An 18,242-nucleotide genomic window follows, 5' to 3' on the forward strand; every position below is an offset into this window, starting at 1 on the left:
ATGACATTTCAAAAACTTCTCTCGATATAGAGTCGATCCATTTCAAGCATCAAAAGGCACTCCTAAGCTCTCTTCAAAATTAAAGACTAAACTTTGAGATATGCGATATTCACGATAGCACAATATACTTAAAAAGAAATATATTTTTGTTAATGTGCTAAAACATCGTACAAGCCTAATTCATTGAAGATTGATTGCTAAAGTTAGTTCAAGTGGTAACATGGTAGGGGTGAAGCCGTGAAGGCAAAAATAACATTTTAGGAATCAGAATTGAATCCATTATGTTAATTTATAATTTTATAAAGGTTAAAATATGTCATAAGTCTCTGCACATTTCATAAATTTGAAATTTAATCTTTATACTTTTATTTATAATAACTTAATCCTTCTACTTTTTAGATTTCAAAATTCAAGTTGATTTGTTAATATTGTTAAAATTAGTTTGTTAAATATAGTTTCATTATAATGTATCTTTTAGTTACATGATTACTAAGTAAACTTTTTCATTTATTTCAAAATGTCATCAATAAATTTAATAGTGTTAACAACTGAATTTAAATGTTGAAATTTAAAAAGTAGAGAGACAAACTCCTGAAAATAAAAGTACCAAAGGCTATATTCCAAATTTATGAAGAATATAGCCTTTTACAAATTTATAATTCGTTAGTTTATAATTTTATCATTATTATGCAATTTTTTTTTCTCAGTTTATGAGATAATATTACCATTCATTACTTCCAATATTAACAGAACATAGAGCACATAGGCTATTTGATGTTTGTAGTGGATAAAATATTAAAGCAATGAGAGGAGCTGCCTATCATGTTTGGTTCTGACATGGCTCCTGGTAATTTCCTTCACATTGGAACAACCAGAAAGGGCCATTGTGAGTTCAAGCTCCTCCTTCAGCATTTCAAGGACTCGTCTAACTCCATTTTCTCCCTTTGCAGCTAGTCCATACAGAACCGGCCTTCCGACCTACCAAGTAGGTAACAAGCAAAATTATGAATCCCAAATTATGGCCATTTGCAGGACTGAAGTCATCAATGGAGATCTATATGCTTACTAGGACAGCTTGTGCTCCAAGAGCCATTGCCTTGAAAATATCTGTTCCTCGCCGCACTCCTCCATCCAGGAAAACCGGAACTTTTCCACCAACAGCATGAACCACCTGCAACCTCATTGTGCATACAAAAATATGGACTGAATTGGTAGCCTGCTAAATTTCACAAGTAGAAAAATGAAATCCTATTGCAGGGCAAGGAGAACACCTCTTCAAGAACAGAAATGGTTGGAGGACAATAATCAAGTTGGCGACCTCCATGATTGGAGACAATAATCCCAGCAGCACCTACTTCCAGAGCTTTTAAGGCTTGTGAATGACAGCATGAGATTTCAAAAGTTAATCAAATGAAACTAAACTGAATAAAATGTAAGCTGAACTAAGAAAGGTAGTGCCTCAACCGTACCATCTTCATGAGTGAGTACCCCTTTGATCAGAATTGGCAATTTTGTGATGGATTTCAACCATCCGATGTCCTGTAGAAATGACAATGTACTAGTTATATCAGCAAGGGGAAAGTGAAGGAGGGTGAAACAAGCTTGAGAATGGAAGTTCTGTAATAAATAACATAAACATATTACAGAAATAACATGAATGATTTATTCATCTTTACCTCCCAAGTGAATGAAGGGTCACGGGTCTGATTGGCCAGAGCATCTAAATTTGAACCTTTATCCTGCAAAATATATTACGCTTTATCTTTATTTCATGATCAAAAACATCTAAGAAGCATCAAACAACTCTGATGGAAGATGCAGGATTGAAACAATTCTACTCACAGTGACAATCTTAGTTGATAATAAACCCTCCACATTCTTCAATTCTGGTATAATGATCCTGTAGAGATTCATCAAATTAATGTTTTCACATGAGAAGCGTAAGTAATAGCTTCTTTAGTGCCCAGAAACTTAATGAACGTGAGAACATTGATACTTCACTTGTTCTTGATGTCAGCCTCCCTTCGACCATGTCTTGGAGAGTCACCGGTTAGGACAATGGCCTTATATCCATTATTTTCAGCTCTTTGCACCAGCTTAGCTGTTATATCCCGTCTCTTATACACCTATTGAGTGGGAAACCAAATTAGAGTCCATTGCCTAGCAATGATATTTCTGCTGCCAACCGAAGATAAAGTCTAAATTATAACATTAAAAAAGAGTTTAGGCAAGGCGGAATACGCATAATTGGAAGAAGCGAACGGCATTGCAGCAGGCAGCTACTTCCTCTAAAGTGCAAGTGGATGAGATAGATAAAACCTGGAATGAGAATCAACAATGAAACAAACATTAAATCTGCACCTAATATAGTGACAGTTCATATATATTGTACCATTATTGTGTTACATGTAGATGCTGCTCTGGCTGTTGCAATCTCTCCTGGACATAAAACAAACAATTGATGAATACAAGTTGGAACAAGTTGAAAGGAATTCTCTGTAGAAGACTTAGACCTGAAGGGTTTGCCAGCTTATGTCTAGAAGTTGGAGCTATCATGACTGGCATTGAGATACTGTAACCCAATACCATAGTTGATAAATCGATGCTGCTCGTGTCTACAAGAATTTTAGGCTGAATACTAAGAAGTTACAGAAAATAATTAGTTATAATGATGGAACCTATTGGCTCAGTTTTGAATCGTTAAACAATTTAAGGCATTACGTGATTCTATGAAAAGCTTCTTCATTCTCCTTTAAGGTGTATTGATCTTCAGCTCCTCCAGTGAAGAAATCATAGTACATCTTTGGAAGGGTTTGCCTCGCTAGTTCTCGAAATCCATTGACATTAACAGGTTCTTCTGCCATTATCCTAGATACATATATAATGTTCTGCTACATCAATTGCAGTAATAAACCCAAGCATGAGTACTGATATACAGACCTTGGTTGCTGCAATTTCCTAAAACAGGAAAATCCCCTATTTTGAGCCTCTAAGAATTTTGCTATTAATAATGAGGTAATTCATGTTTATATCATGTACAGGGTTTCTCAAGCATATCATAAATGACAGGTCAAAGTTTCTTCATTGACAGAGTGGGGATGGTGAGCTAGGGCAAGATTCAGGTACAGGCATGCTGACATTAGCTGGTATGCACAGAAGTGGGAGCTAACTATTCTTAGCAACCCTATTCTTGACTAAATACAATACATAGCATGAAGTAATCTGATAACATGCATAAGAACAAATGAGAAGTGTTTGAATTGCGTCAAAAAGTTAAAAAAAAACCAGTACATAGTGACCCATCAGAGCTGGGGTTTAAAGTTCATACAAAAATAATAAAAGCAACCAAGCTGATCTTGGGAAAAACATACCGATGACAGCTGAAAGCTTCTCCAGAATTCTTGTTAGTAAATGATAAGGTTATCCTACTAGTTTACTTGGTTATGCTAACTAATTACACTGAAAATAGGAATGTTTACAAGGAATAACTAAAAGAGAAGTTAGTACTGAATATGGAGTTTGCCTTCTCTGACTTGGCCACCTTGTAAACTGTGATTTTGGAGGTGATCTAATATGATAGAATTGGCTATATAATATTAGGGAATCTTACCCGTTCAGCAGTCTAGACCGTGATGACCCCTTGTCTCGACTTAAATTTTCTTTCTTTTCTTTTTTTTTTTTTAGGGTAATATACTATTTGGCACATGAGTTTAATTTTAATGTTCGATTTGATATTTGAATTTAACTTTTACTTTAGACTCAAGTTTTTTTAAATTTGATACGCGTATTTTTAATTTTTTCCATTTAAGTACCTAAATTTGTTTTCACTTTTCAATTTGGTAAATAAGCTTTATTTTGTTTGTCCCAATTAAGTACATGCGTTCTTTTACCAGAATACATGTATCAAATATTTATTATTAAAATTGAGTATTAAATTAAACATTAAAACTAAATTCAAATACTAAATAATATATTAATCCTTCCTTTTGATCATTACATTATAATCGAAGTTTTTTTGCCAATAGACCAGTCGCTTAACATATCATTAGAATTTTACCTTGTTTGCTTTCTTTCTTTTTGTAATTTGGAGGATGAATAGTGTTATAATTTTACCCTTTGGGCCATAGGAGATTGGCTCCTAGGATCACGACATGAATCCTGGAAGCAAGTTTTTGAGAAAAGTAGATAAATCATTATAATTTTTGTCACAGATAGAGAAAAATCTATCCCAATTTTAAGGTAAAAAATCAAATAAAAACATTTGCAAAAGTTAAGCAGGGTTGTGGATGAGCCAAAAATAAATCATGATGAGGAGATTTGGCTATTTCATGCAGTAAAAACTAAATTGACATTATCTTAATCTTCAACATAAATCCTGCTCATGTTCGTGGCGGGCCAAGCATTAAAGAGAAAATAGACACTAGATGTGCTAGAATTTAAATTAATTACCACAAAAGGCTTTCTTTTAACTAGTTTACTATTTGTTGTTCTATTCTGGCTTTTGACATATTGAAAGAATAGTTTTGTCTTTGAACATATGCTCTTAAGGTAGGGTCTCTCCTTCACAATTCCACATTGCAAATCCGTCCCTATACTTTGCCGAATAGTATGATGAACAAAAAACCATAACTCACTCCAATGTTTGGTCTCTGGGTGTGGACAACAAGCTACCCACAGCAAAACAGAGAAACCTAAGAAACTTGATGATGAGTTGTTAAAACCATGAAGCACGGTTGAAATCACCACAGCTTTGCTTTCACCCAAAAGAGGAGGAACACGACTCCTAACACGATGGCAACCGGAGCCCACTTCCGAATTAAAGCCTACAGGCAAGAGTTTCCAAACTTCAGAATTGCTAACAATAATGATCTTTAGAACGAATCAAGAACAGTTTCAAAAATAATCCAGCCACAACTGCATGGCAAGCTCTAGCTAAAGAGACTTACATTAAAAAATTATGTAGTTTGAATAGAAGGAATTAGGCAACAAAATTAATAACCCATGGTACTTAAGGCAAACTTCAATCAAACAGTCCGACATAAATCATATCACATTTAAGTGCTAATATTCTTCTTGATTTTTGTGGAGAGGGAGCAATCATACTTACGTAACTAGCCATGCTTGTCTTTATGCCTATAAGCAGAGCCTAGAACTCAAACTAATTGATGCATTAATTGCCCAAAGCAGACATTGATTTTTTGTGGGGAGGGAGCAATTATACTTATGTAACTAGCCATGCTTGTCTTTATGCCTATAAGCAGAGCTTCCAACTCAAACTAATTGATGCATTAATTGCCCAAAGCAGACATTGATCTTTTTTTCTTTTTCTTAACAGGATAGGCTGGTCCATGCTCAAGGATCCATTTTGACTTCGATCATGTACATTATATCAATCGCCTATGTTTTCTACCAGAAAATGACTTAGCAGCATGCATTTGTCAACAAAAATGTCAAAAGGAAAAAGCTAAATGCCTCAACGTAAAAAAGGGGAGAGACAGAAAGAGAAAAATGACCGCAATAACGAGTCTTCATCCTTCACTAATCCAGAAAACTAACCTGTCGATTTAAGTCTCTCGCCTTATCAGCATACATGCGAGATTCCGACGTCAAACGACTGGACATCTGACTGACCTCTGTATTGTCAGAAAAGGGAAATTAACGCTTAGTCAGTGAAAAGCAATACAATCTATCCTCAGTCAGTGAAAAGGAGAGAGATCAAAGCAACAGTAAAGACAATCTGATTAGGTGACTTCAATCTGAAAGTAATACTTAGAAGTAAACTAAGCAGTGACAAGGTGCAGCCATAAATGACTTTGCCCTTGTACTGCTAGTAGAGAATAAAAATCTAAAAGCCGGGTTCTTTTAAATGTTAATTGGCATAATGTGAACTGATGAAAAGTTCCAGAAAAACTCAACAACAAAAAGACCAGAATAGCTAAATCTGACTATTAAAGGAACAAAAGCTACAAAACCAACCCATGACCTCACACTAGAAAAATGCTTTTTCTTTTAAACACGAATATATAATTATAAGGAACTAAAATCATCCAGTTATCAGTTATGTTCCAGCTTGGATTAAGACTTGAGGGTAATTTATAAAAGTTAAATTGGGACAGAATCAAATATAGAGTAACAGGCTGGTCTCACCTAAACGATTGTTTTTCACATCTTTAACCAGTACATGCAATGCAGATGCATTAAAATTGTAAAAGCAAAGTTTACCTAGCACATGATTGTAAAGTTTACCTAGCACATGATTGTAAATTTTAGCATTCCTCATGGTGCATTGATTCAAACAAAGTTCAATGAATTTTCAAACTAAATCTTATAAAAATGTCCTAAAGTAATTCAGAAAAGAAAAAGGTCTCTCTTACGGTCCAACTTTTCACCAACACCAAGAACTTCTTGCACATTGCGAGTCATTATTTGGTGAACTTCGTAGAGTTCATCGTTCAACTTTGAAATATTCCGTTGAGTACGGGTGTCCTGGTATAATTTTTTTGTCTTCTGTATGAATGTATCTGATAGACAAAGAAAAAAATACAATCAAGCCTAGGAAGAGAAAGAACACAAAGAAAAGGAGGAAGAAATACTAATTCCAAACAACAGAAAAGGAACCTACCAAATTTAATAAATGCATAAGGCCTGGCAGCAGTTTCAATTTGAGCTCCATTAACACGTTCAAATTCATTCTTGAGGTCTTCCAGATATTGAAAAGCAAGTTTCTTAGGATAAGAACGGTCACACATTGTCAAGTAACAAACACGACCTTCAATGATATAGCTATGAACTTAGGTCAAGGTAACACCATAATGGTATAATTCAGATGCACCTGCAAATCGTACTGAGAAAAACATACAACAGAACTTATTTCTTTCCCTCAATAGACCATAAAGTATAAACCTATTTCATAATTCAAAAAATATGGCATCCAACATAATTCAAAAAATATGGCATCCAAAAAATAGACACCAGGACAAGGATACTGGAATACATAAGGACCAGTCTCGACAGACATCCTTGAAGCTTCATTATGGCCTTTAGAGAGATTCTTAAACAAAGCCTTAACTTGTTGTTTGTACATTTCGGCATCTGTCAGATCCCGACCATCATCTAGTCCCTCCGCCAGAGGAAGACCATCAGTAACACGAGCAATCATTGTCAGTTTCACCATCTTTACTCCCCTTTTTCTCAGCTTTCACAAAATCCCTTCAAACTAATAGAAACGCAAAATTAACACCTTAAGTAAAAATTAACAAGCCAAATTCCATACCATGATAATAAAAAAAGGCACAGCGGATTTCAATTGACTATAATTCGATAATTTCATTCTCAATCTTAATGGTACAACCACCCACCACAAAGCTGAAAATAAATACTATTTTCCAGTTGAACAATTATCATTGCAAACAATTAAAATTAACGGGAAAAAAAACATAAATTGATTCCTTAATTCTGATATTCAGTAAACCCTCATCATTGGTCAAAAGCAAGATCGACCCAACACTTCTTTTTCCAATCGAAAGGTCATTAATGTAATCCAAAGACAACCAATCTAGTCAATGTCATCACGATCTGACAAGGAAATATATATTTTTCAAGGATTCCAACAAAACCCAGAAATTCAGTTGAAGAAAAAAAAAAATCTCATATAAGAATTTCCACAACGAACCATTTTTTTCTTCAAATAATTATATGCATGCACATTTAAAAATCGATAAACAAAAGCTACTAGTTTTTAATGGAATACCTGATTAGAGCATGTAGGTCTTCGGATTTCTCCTTGATTTCAACGATCTGAGGAAGGGGAAACGACCGGTGGTCCGACAAGTCTTAATGAGATGAAAATAAATGGAAAGTGAGGGCGTTAAGAATGGGATTTTTATTTATAAAATCAAATAAAAATAGGAAATTAAATGATGGCTTTTTGAGAGTGTCGTGTTATCAGCGATTGTACCTTTGAGATTGCCGTGCGAACTCCGAAGTTTCAAAGGTACAATGCCATCTGGGAGTTTTCTTAAATTAGACTATTTTCAAATTTTCTTTAAAGATTATATTTATAGATATAATAAATATAAATAATATAATATTCTACTTTTATTAGATATCAAAATCTTAAAATTTATCAATTTTTTATTTTAATATATAGTTATTTTATAATTTAAATTTAAATTTATAGATATAATAAATATAAATAATATAAAATTTTGGTTTTTGCCTAAATAAAATTCTATTTTTATTTGATATCATAATCCTAAATTATATCAAATTTCTTATTTCAATATACATTTGTTTTACAATAATGAAAAAAAAACTGTTGACGAAAGAAAAAAGTGTTAATATATTTCAGTGAGACAAAATCACAATTAAAAGAAGCATAACAAATATTTACTTAACATCATATAATATTTTAAAATGTTTTAACATTTTCTCAATAATATTTCGCTTAATATTTAATCCAAATTTAGGAAAAATAATTACTTATTTTGATTAAATACGATAGTAAATCAAATAAAAACATTAAGCTTTTTTTTTAAATAAAATTCGTTTATTACTTGAGCTTGAAAGATCAAACCATAGAAAACAATCTCAAATAGAAAATAAAAGGAAAACAAATAACAAGAAAAACAAAAAAATAGAAAAAAACCCAAAAAGCATTCTCTTCTCCTTACAGCAATCTTCCAAGCTCTTACATATCTGAAATCCCCAAAAATAAACAGCTAAATCTTCCAATTTCCGGCAGTGATTCACCCAGGAACAGAAGCAAGTTGAGACAGGCAACCAAATTTCTAAATTTCTCAACCCAATCCACATCACAAAGGAGGAATTATAGTGGTCGGTTGAACTGTCAATCAAAATCAATCACTTCTAAAACTTTCAATGGCGCATCTTCAACCCAGAACAAATCTCCGTTAGTTTGCAAACCTTTAACAACTATTGCATGCGCTGCTCTATTCCTTTCTCTCACAACGAACTGAAATCGACAAGAATGGAAGTTCATTGCTGGATTCTTTGCATCCCAGGTAAATGGTCTGAATTCCGAGTAATCCTCGCTTTCTTGTTGAATTCGTGTAAATCAAAATAAAAATATTCTAATTTTTGGAATAATTCAATTTTAAATTAAATAAATCTTAAAATTACACAATAATTTTAATATAACTAGTATGGAACAATATATTTTAAGTATTCTTTTATTTTTGAAATTTAATATTTTTATTTTAGAAAGTTGGTACTTTTATTTTTCAAATTTAAAATTCAAATAAAATTGTTAACACCATTAAATTATTCTATCAATTTCACTGATGTAATATTTTGAAGTTAAAAAAATACTCACTTAACGATTACGTAACAAAAATTGGCATTACAATGGACTTGAATTTAACAAATAATAATTTTAATAGTACTAATAAATCTTAAAAGTTACATCAATATTTTACTCAAAACAAAAGTATTAGAGCTAACCAATGACATTGTAAAATTTCAAACAAAAAATTAGGTTAAATTATACAATTGGTCCCCATATTTTTCATTTTGAGTAATTTAATTTTTTTCTTTTATGATCTTTTAACTTTCCTTTTTTTTCATTCTCCTTTTGTTTTCCTCCCTTCTCTATTTCTTTTAACATAATATTTTTTTATATTTTCCATTTGTTAAAACTAATCCATATATTTCATGAAGGTGGTTCCCACTATTTTCTTTCTGAAATCAAAAGAAAGTGGAAACATGTCATGAGAAGGGAGCAACAAAGAAACCCCACTGATGGTATTTCTGGAAGATTATCGAATGACAAAGTTCAGGGAACGATGGAGGAGTTAAGGAACATATTAGGATGAATTCTCCAACTAAAGATCACTTCTTTAACGAAAGAGTTGCAAGGCCATCTTTTTGTGTCAACAAGGGAGAAAAGCCAAGCAAGTTAAAAGGCTCCAAATTAGGCACAAAATTTGAGATTACTAACTTTTCCGGCATTATATAACCTCTATATCGAAGCGAAGAAACATCTATCTGATATAATAATAAATGGGGATGAAAATGTGGATTTTTCGTGCCAAAAGATTTCTAAATCCTCAAGGAGGATTCTTTCTCTCCCAGAGTATAATTTGTCCCCTTTTGGCAGCCCTAGGATGAACTCAGAATCTAGTTTTATAACTGTACGAATGAGATTTACTAGCTTTGACAAACTCCAGAATGTGAATGAAAACGATCAACAAAATTATGTCAGTCATCCAAGTCAAGTAGCAGCAGAGGAACAGGAGAGCTAACTTTGCTTTTCGGATGACAAAGCTAGTGATGAAGTCCAAGGTGATAATGTAATTTTGAACAAACCTAACACTTGTCTGAATGATGACAAAGAAGATCAAACTTATTAATCTACTAAAGATGAAATGAGTATTGAAGGTATTGTTTTGCATTCGATTATTTTATGATCCAATCATGAATTTATATTTAACTTTATAAAATGTATACAAGAGGGATGAATATTGTTGAAGACGACAATATGGTTATGGGGGAAAGCAACCTTCATAAAGTATGGGGACTATTTTTAACAAATAAAAAACATAGAAAAATTATATTAAAAAGAATGAAGAAGGAAGGAAAACAGAGAGAGAAGTAGAAGAGAATAAAAATACAGAGAAAAAATGTTAAAAAATATAAAAATAAATAAAATTAAATTGCTCAAAACGAAAAAATATAGGCACCAATTATATAATGTAACCTAAAATTTTTGTTTGAAATAATGATTTAATGTGCCATGTTAGCTTCTTCATTACGCGTTAAAGGTAATTAATAACTAAGTGATTAAAATGTTACAATACAATAATGTAAGTAACTAAAACGCAACATTTTAAACATGAATAACTAAAATGTAACCCAAGCAAACAAAAGTGACTTTTTCTAATACACTTGAATTATAATTGCTTAAATTATTAACAATTATAATCACTTTTTAATCTATTATTTTGAGAATTTAAAATTCACTTTTTTTATGTAAAAGATAAATTATATAAATAAATCTCTTTAAATTTCGTATAAAAATACATGAGAGTTTAATATTTATCCGAACTTAAAACAATCAAAATAGAAGAATTTAAACCTTATTAATTATTTTATATTTAAATTGTCACATCAACATAATTAACAAAATTAACAGAGTTATTAAATGAATCTGAATCTTTAAATAAAAAATATATAGAGACTAAATCCTTAAAATTAAAACTTAATTACCCATAATTAAAAGAAAAAAACTTAGTTCCCATAGCTTATAACATTTCCCCAATGCATGTAATGCTCTTTAAGTTGCCTATTAAATATAAACTTTAAATGTTATTTAATTAAATAAAAGTTTATCCGCGAATCAACTTTATTATAGTCTTTTATTTATTTCATTTTATAAATTAAAGTTGATTAGATCCATAGTTCATAAACCCTGATGATTGTCGATTCGTTAAGCATCCTTTTATTCAAATAATAATAGCTTATTATATTTCACATGGGTCCTTAAACTATTTTTATCATATCAGTCCTTAAAATTTGACAACCATTACCTACAACTCACACCATTAACTTTTTTTTTTTTTGTCAAAATCAACTGATCTTGTAAAGACAAGTGTATTAATACTTTTAATATATCAATTCATTTAATTAAATAATATTCCTTTAATATATTAAAATTTTATCAATTTTTAACTGTTCATTAATCATATGTTTCAAAAATCATCAGCATTTTCCTATATATTTTGTAAATAATAAATGTTAGCTCGAGTTGAGTTTATTCTTATTTTATTCTTTTTAATAATAAAAGGATTAATCTTACTTAAGTCCCTATAATAAAAGACCTCTAAAGTACATTCATCTTTTTTTTTTCCTCATCCATCCGCTCAGTTTTCTTCTTTTATCATTGTTTACATTTTTAAAATTTTTCACAATTTTATTTTATATTTTTTCATCCATCCTTGTTGTTTTTCTTAGTTCTCATACTGAAAAAGTACATTCAATCAACTTCTTTGATCGTAACTTTAACAACTAACAGTTAAAATTTAATGGTTTTATTTTTGGATTATGTTTTTCACGTGGCACACTACTATTGTACCACATGGCAAAATGGATAGTTTCTTTCTAAATTTGTTAAAATATAAAAATATTAAAAATTAATAAACACCATAAAAATTAGTATAAATCCAAAAACTACAGAAAATAATAATTAATAATTAAATATGAAAAATTATAAAAATTCCATAAAAAGTATGAAAATTTTAAAAGTTATAAATAATTATAAAATAATAAAATTACAAGAAATATAAAATACATTAAAAATGAAAATTATAAAAAAAAGTTCCCAACAAAACATAAAACAAAATTTTTATTCAATTTAATAATAACTTAATCGAATCAAACATAATGATTCAAAACAAAATAAAAACCAACGAACTAACACATGAAGAGTTAAAAAAAATTGAAAGAACGTATCACCCTGGATTAAGTCTAGCAATTGCCAATTTGTTGGAATCACCACTCACTGTACTACGAGCATGGGAAATAAACCAAGTTTTTTAATTCATCTAAACTTTTTTTTAATGTCCAAGTGGTGAACAAAGCGGCCTATTTTTTTTTTTTGGAACTTCTTTTTAGGTCATATATAATTTTCTATATTTCTTTATTATTTTTGTAATTTTCTATAATTTTTATTTTAATTTATATAATATTCTTAATATAAATTTTATTTTATTTTTGTTGGGAAAATAAAAAATAATCATATTTTTATTTTTTGGTAATTTTTTATATTTCTCTATTGTTTGTAATTTTAGCAAGTCTATAATTATCGTTATTAATTTTATAATCTTTTAGATAGTTTTACAATCTTTTTATAGTTTTGATGTAATTTCTACAGTTATTTATTAATTTTAATTTTCAATATTTTCAATAATTTTAAAAGTTTCTATTTTTATTAGTTTTTATGATTTTTATATTTTAAACAGATTTAAAAGAGAATATCAATTTTCTTTTCACACTACTATAATGTCCAACATTACAAACATTAGGAAAATTTTTTTTTTTTCGAAAATGAAACTATGCATTCCATAGGGATAGTAGAATTTTTTTTGAAAAAAAAAGGGTAACACATATACTACAAAATGTGAAAATAACCTATCGAATTTTTCTATTCGATTTTCCAACGGCAATGGTATGATCCTAATACTCCTCGAAGCAGGTTATAATTCAAGGCAGCCACATTCCCACGTAGTGGTGCATCGCAATCACACATCATTTCTTTATCAATTTTGAGTCCTGTTTGTTGGTTTATTTGTTTTTTTATAATTAAAGGAAAATGAAATTATTTGACATTAAACTCAAGCTTTTATACCTACAAAGATTATCGGCCCATTTGTTTGCATTTTATATGCAAAAAGTTATTTCAATGTAAGTAAATTTATTAATGTAAATTACCAATACCGTGCACCAAATGATGGTGACCAAATGGTATGATATCTCACATTTGGACCATAAAAGTTGAGATTATAAGACGCTGATGGTTGGGTTGGCCCTTTCGATCACAACTTTCATCTTCTTTCCCGAAGGAGTAAACATCCAACTATACACCTATGTTAAACTGGTTTACCCATTTTAACCAGTTTAATGTTTCTATATTTTTTTTCCTATTAAAAAAAATGATAATGACAATTTCACAAAGAAGCTTTTCTAGCTGGCTTCCATATACAAGCTGTCTTTATCATATTTGTACCTGTAAAGTACATGGACTGGATCATCATCATCTTCAGTCTCTCCTAGGCAGCTCCCAAATTAGCTTTATACAGTTTGTTGGATATTTCCTCATTTGTGATCCCTTTAACCTCTCCACATCTCCGTCCTTCGATCAAAAAATGTGTCTAGTCTCTTGAATTCTGCATGAGCTCGAACCACTGCCAACAGAAAGAGTAAAACCGAATTTTACTCATGCTAATCAAATAAATGAAATAAGACATACATGCAAATAATCACCTAGAGCCAAATTACCTGTCTTAATAAATCAGCTAGGGTCTTTGGAAGTGCTTCGATATTCCCCAATACGACGTAGTATGGGAAGGGAAAAGAATCTAGATATTTCGAAACTGAGATTTTAAATTGATTGTTGTTGTCCTGACTAGTTATTACCTCCTATAGACAAAACAAAGATATATCAAAAGAAATCAAATCTTATATCTTCAGAGGCAATCTGATACAAGGCGTCAACAAACCTGAAGATCCATGATCGATTCCTGCAGGCTATCAAGAATAAGGAAAGCAACCATTCGCTTACTACTTAAGACATCCCTAACACAGCGCTTCAAGTTCTCCTGCATACATAGTGCATAAACACAAAAAAGTAAATAAAACCATTTTAATCAATTTGGATTGGACAAAACTATCAGCGCATGATTCCGTTCTCGTTTTTATTTTCAGCAAGCACCTTCTCATGTAGCCGGCCATCCCCAATAATTAGAACAAGTTGCTGTAGAGGGTTTTGTCCAGAAGGAAGTCTTGCATTTGTAACTGCAGCATCCAACTTCTTATTTAAAAACCTCAACAGATCAACAACTGGTTCATCCGTGATAGTATTCTCTTGTTTGAATGTCAGACTAGAAATCATCTGTCCCAGAAAATTATTTACTAAACAATCAGTCATGTTGAAGATGAATAAACCTCTGCTAGATCCAGAAGAGGAAAAAAATTATAAGAAAAGCATGTTCTCAGAAGCTTCAGAGTTCAGTGAGCAGTTAGACACACATATAGTCTAAATGAAAGACACAGCAATAAGGCAAATAATCTCATTCTCTTTCAAGAAGAATAATTGAGAGTACTAACCTTAACACCTGATTCACCAGTGAAGGGCTGATCAAAATCATGCAACAACCTTATGTTTCCTTTCTTCCCGAAGCTGGCAACAGCCAAATTTCCAACTTCCAATTGAGACATGGCACGACAAACAGTCACTAAAGCTTTGACAGCAACCTCACTACAACCACTTTCTGCCATACTATGAGAGTCATCAACTGCAATAATAACTTGGTAATCTCGCTTATTTGGTTTGGTTCGCCTTAGCCATATTTTATCTTTCTGGTAGTGACTAGCTATGTATGGAATGACCTATAATTTCCGAACACGTAGAAAAATAAGGTTTTGCAATAACCAAAAAAAAAAAAAAAACAAGAAGGCAGGTATACACTCAATGTATCAGACACACTACCTTCTTCATGTTAATCCTTTTGCCAGTCTTATAATCCCCTTGGAGTTTGCTGGCAAGAGTGGGTTCCATAACAAGACGTAGCTGTTCAGCCAACTCATGGGATAGTCTTGTTGTAAGCAGCTCATATCTTTTCCAAAGAGCAGTTGCATTATTTTTTACATCACCTGCAGCTTCTTCAAGGTCCTGGACTTGCCCCATTTCCTCTTCACCTATTGAAAGTCTGTTGAGTTGATATACATCCTCACTCAAGTAGGACTTCTTTACAGAGATCAAGCCCTCTGAAATGTTTCTTTGATCACCATCATCATGACTAGAGTCTCCAGGGGATAGATGATTTGCTTGCTCCTCTAACTCAGAAACCTGAACCTGTTCCTTCTCCCTATTTTTAATGATGGAGGAAGAGTGCTTAATAGGATGCTCTTCAGGATTTTTCTCATCTATTTCCATATCAATGCTACCATCTTCCTTTTCCGAAACAGCATTTTCATCAGGCTTCTTGACATCGACATCGACATCAGCATCCATCTGCTCAGCTGTAGCAGGTCCCAGTGCCTGAGCCGTTCCTTTTTCAAATTCAGAGACATAACCATACTCGTTAGCATTCTCATCCTCAATTTCTTCCTGTGACTCCTCATTATCATCCTGAAGATCAACAGAGATGTTGACTCTTTCTTTCCACTCCTGAAGGGCATCTCCAACATTTCTGTAAGGGTTTGATTGTTTTTTCTGAAATGGAATATCATCTGGGTGAGGAAACTCTGATTTTGGATGATGATCACCAAACTTCCCACTATCTGATGAGTCAGCAACCATGATATTCAAGTCGGACTTGTTAGTGGAAGGAAGATTTCTCTGAGCGATGTCATTGCAGACATCACTGCTATTAGCCCAGTTTGCTTCGGATGCAACATTACTCACATCCAATGCCTCACTGTTTGGCTGAGTCGCAGCTCCCCCATCAGGAACAGGATCACTATTGAGATCAGAAATTTCCGATTCAGAAACATTTTTCTTTGCAGCCATTTGGTTCATCTCAGGATCCTCCTGATCGCCACCAAGATCATCCTTCTCAGAAGTAGCATCCACCATATCATCCTTTTCAGCAGCTCCATCATGTCTTTCACTCTCCATCTCTTCATTAGTTTCATCAACAGGATTTGAGTTACCTTCATCAGTGCCATCTTTAGCAGATTCTTCTTCCTCGTCAGCACCATCATCTTCCTTAACATCAGTTTCATCCATGTTGATATCTTCACTAGAATTTTGATTCAGCTCATCAAGTTCCAATCCAGTTGGATCAGTAAATGCCTCTTCTTTGTTTAAGTTCATGTCTTCAATGTTCTCATTCTCATCGATATCAGCCTGATTTTCACTCTCACCAGTTTCCTTCTCAAGTTCATTCACTTTATTTTCTTCACGTTCATCAGCATTACCAGCAGAATCTTCCTTGCCTCTGAACTCCCTACTGCTCATGTCACTGTTCCTAACTGAAGGCCCAGATTCATACTTTTCATTGTTATTTGGATTCTCATCATCATCCTTGTCCTGAAGCTTCTCATCAACCACTTCACTCTTTTCTCCAGTTTCCCCCATAGCAGACTCCAATTGCTGATCCTCAGTATCTTCGTCATTATCCTCCCCAGAGTCATCCTCACTGACACTAAATGTATCAGCAGCAAAATCCTGCTCCATCTCAATTCCTTTTTCATTCTTACTTGGAACATCATTTGAGGCATCTTGTTCTTCGCTTGGCTGCAGCAGCATGGAGTGAAAGTTCAATATAATTTCTCACAATTAAATGTTAGGAATGAATAAGGAAACTCCAATTTAATACAGTAACATACCTTTTCAGATGCGCCAAGTAGCTGATCTTCATCATTTATCTGGTCGCTGACATCATTTACCCCAGCACCTTCCCCCATACCTGTCCCACTGGCATCTCTAGTCATATCATGACTGGTATCATCTTCCTGGTCTTTCGGTGAAACACCAAATCCTTTGGCAAACAATTCAGCTAATATATTTGCAAGTCCATGAGTAACTACAGAAACCTGCACAGAAGAACAAAAATCAAGTCCTAGAAATATCCAGCTGGGGAACCTTTTGCTGCTTTTTCTAATAGCTAAAAGATTGTACAAAAGAATACATTAAATTCTATAAACAGAATTGCATAAAAGTTTTGATGGCAAAACTACCAATCCAATTTCCTACACATTTTACTAGGAGATATACAAAAACAGAATGCATAAAAGATTAGATGGGATGAAAATATAGTAACTGTGATAGCTCAATCGCTCTAGTTAAATACTTTCAACATACAAGTTATGCCTCATTTCAATGTGGACAGACAGGAAAAGCAAGTTACATAAAATAAATCGTAAGACTCATGATGAACCAACTTACCGTTTTATGCATAACTAAGAAGTCTTCAAGGAAACTATCACTAAAGCTTGATATTAAGTCCAGCAAGGCATGTATGCACTTTAAGTTTGTTCCACAATGCACAGAGAGACTGAAAATATTCTTGCCAGAATGACTTATCAGATATTCCTGCCACAGACAGAACTAAATCAGAAGGCAAAAACCAAACATATTGTTAGGAGTCACTTAGAAACACAAATAACGAACTTACTGCAAACTGGATTGTTTCAAGAACCTTATTACATAGTTCATCCACTCTCAAATTTACAGATTTAAATAGGGACTCCCATGCTGTTATACTCGCTGATTGAGCTTCAGGTTTAGATACATGGTTATCCAGTGAACCTAACTTTTGCAACACGTCCATAACATGAGTAATTGTTCTTTTGAAGGCATCACCAAACTGAGCCTCAAGTTCAGGACACTTTTCACAAGGACCAGCTAGCTCATGAAGATTTTTGCATTCATTATCCTTCTCAAAGGCTACCCTAAACCATTCAGCGATCAACTTCCCCTGCAAAAGGAACACTTGATTCACTAAAGCTCCCTCTAAACACACCAGCCATGCACAGAATACATTCAACTATTTCGAGACTCT

The 18,242-nt window shown here is 32.6% G+C and overlaps 3 protein-coding genes and 1 long non-coding RNA gene across 12 annotated transcripts in view; 1 reads left to right on the forward strand and 3 right to left on the reverse strand.

Annotated features, from left to right (window-relative positions):
- Nucleotides 1–589: 589 nt before the first annotated feature.
- Nucleotides 590–3,769, reverse strand: LOC108470695 (peroxisomal (S)-2-hydroxyacid oxidase GLO4-like). 7 transcript variants are annotated; one of them, XM_053020156.1, is made up of 12 exons: nt 3,611–3,769; nt 2,722–2,958; nt 2,514–2,638; nt 2,393–2,439; nt 2,242–2,319; nt 2,002–2,126; nt 1,843–1,900; nt 1,677–1,739; nt 1,470–1,539; nt 1,272–1,372; nt 1,067–1,171; nt 590–978 (listed from the first exon to the last, which is right to left on the reverse strand). In XM_053020156.1, exons 2-12 carry the CDS (start codon nt 2,862–2,864, stop codon nt 796–798), a joined length of 1,098 nt encoding a protein of 365 aa, XP_052876116.1. In that variant the 5' UTR covers nt 2,865–2,958; nt 3,611–3,769; the 3' UTR covers nt 590–795. The 7 variants fall into 7 exon arrangements, with proteins under 7 accessions (XP_052876116.1, XP_052876114.1, XP_052876115.1 ...); XM_053020154.1 differs by having other exon boundaries at nt 2,722–2,868; nt 3,611–3,768; XM_053020155.1 differs by having other exon boundaries at nt 2,722–2,888; nt 3,611–3,768.
- Nucleotides 3,770–4,324: 555 nt separating this feature from the next.
- LOC108470631 (25.3 kDa vesicle transport protein-like) lies at nt 4,325–8,046 on the reverse strand. Its single transcript, XM_017771995.2, has 7 exons — nt 7,958–8,046; nt 7,751–7,832; nt 6,987–7,216; nt 6,623–6,783; nt 6,375–6,521; nt 5,557–5,633; nt 4,325–4,823 (listed from the first exon to the last, which is right to left on the reverse strand). The coding sequence occupies exons 3-7, from the start codon at nt 7,172–7,174 to the stop codon at nt 4,740–4,742; spliced, it is 657 nt and encodes a 218-aa protein (XP_017627484.1). The 5' UTR covers nt 7,175–7,216; nt 7,751–7,832; nt 7,958–8,046; the 3' UTR covers nt 4,325–4,739.
- Nucleotides 8,047–13,409: 5,363 nt separating this feature from the next.
- The window catches only part of LOC108473245 (midasin), a 33,652-nt gene continuing 28,819 nt past the window's right edge, over nt 13,410–18,242 (reverse strand). For all 3 annotated transcript variants that reach the window (XM_053020614.1, XM_017774763.2, XM_053020615.1), the window contains 9 exons: nt 17,856–18,158; nt 17,627–17,773; nt 17,068–17,274; nt 15,224–16,975; nt 14,842–15,123; nt 14,447–14,626; nt 14,235–14,333; nt 14,014–14,154; nt 13,410–13,919 (listed from right to left, as the gene is read on the reverse strand). In XM_053020614.1, the coding sequence (XP_052876574.1) occupies nt 13,887–13,919; nt 14,014–14,154; nt 14,235–14,333; nt 14,447–14,626; nt 14,842–15,123; nt 15,224–16,975; nt 17,068–17,274; nt 17,627–17,773; nt 17,856–18,158 (3,144 nt within the window). In that variant the 3' untranslated portion in view covers nt 13,410–13,886. The remainder of the gene's footprint in view (nt 13,920–14,013; nt 14,155–14,234; nt 14,334–14,446; nt 14,627–14,841; nt 15,124–15,223; nt 16,976–17,067; nt 17,275–17,626; nt 17,774–17,855; nt 18,159–18,242) is intronic.
- LOC128282415 (uncharacterized) lies at nt 14,095–14,595 on the forward strand. Its single transcript, XR_008272685.1, has 2 exons — nt 14,095–14,362; nt 14,440–14,595. It is a non-coding gene; the product is annotated as an uncharacterized LOC128282415 (long non-coding RNA).

This window comes from Gossypium arboreum, chromosome 10 (genome assembly GCF_025698485.1).
Source record: "Gossypium arboreum isolate Shixiya-1 chromosome 10, ASM2569848v2, whole genome shotgun sequence".
Classification (NCBI taxonomy): Eukaryota; Viridiplantae; Streptophyta; class Magnoliopsida; order Malvales; family Malvaceae; genus Gossypium; species Gossypium arboreum.

Bases quoted from the DNA above. Each gene is read 5' to 3' on its own strand.
- LOC108470695 (XM_053020156.1), bottom strand. From the start codon at position 2,864: ATGGCAGAAGAACCTGTTAATGTCAATGGATTTCGAGAACTAGCGAGG. The intron at 2,639-2,721 runs GTAATGCCTTAA...GTAACTTCTTAG, and splicing joins GAAGCTTTTCATAGAATCAC to TATTCAGCCTAAAATTCTTG. The intron at 1,373-1,469 runs GTACGGTTGAGG...GTCATTCACAAG, and splicing joins GGTACTCACTCATGAAGATG to CCTTAAAAGCTCTGGAAGTA.
- LOC108470631 (XM_017771995.2), bottom strand. From the start codon at position 7,174: ATGGTGAAACTGACAATGATTGCTCGTGTTACTGATGGTCTTCCTCTG. The intron at 6,784-6,986 runs GTATCCTTGTCC...CTAAGTTCATAG, and splicing joins ACTGGTCCTTATGTATTCCA to CTATATCATTGAAGGTCGTG. The intron at 4,824-5,556 runs GTTAGTTTTCTG...TCTTGCCTGTAG, and splicing joins CGAGAGACTTAAATCGACAG to GCTTTAATTCGGAAGTGGGC.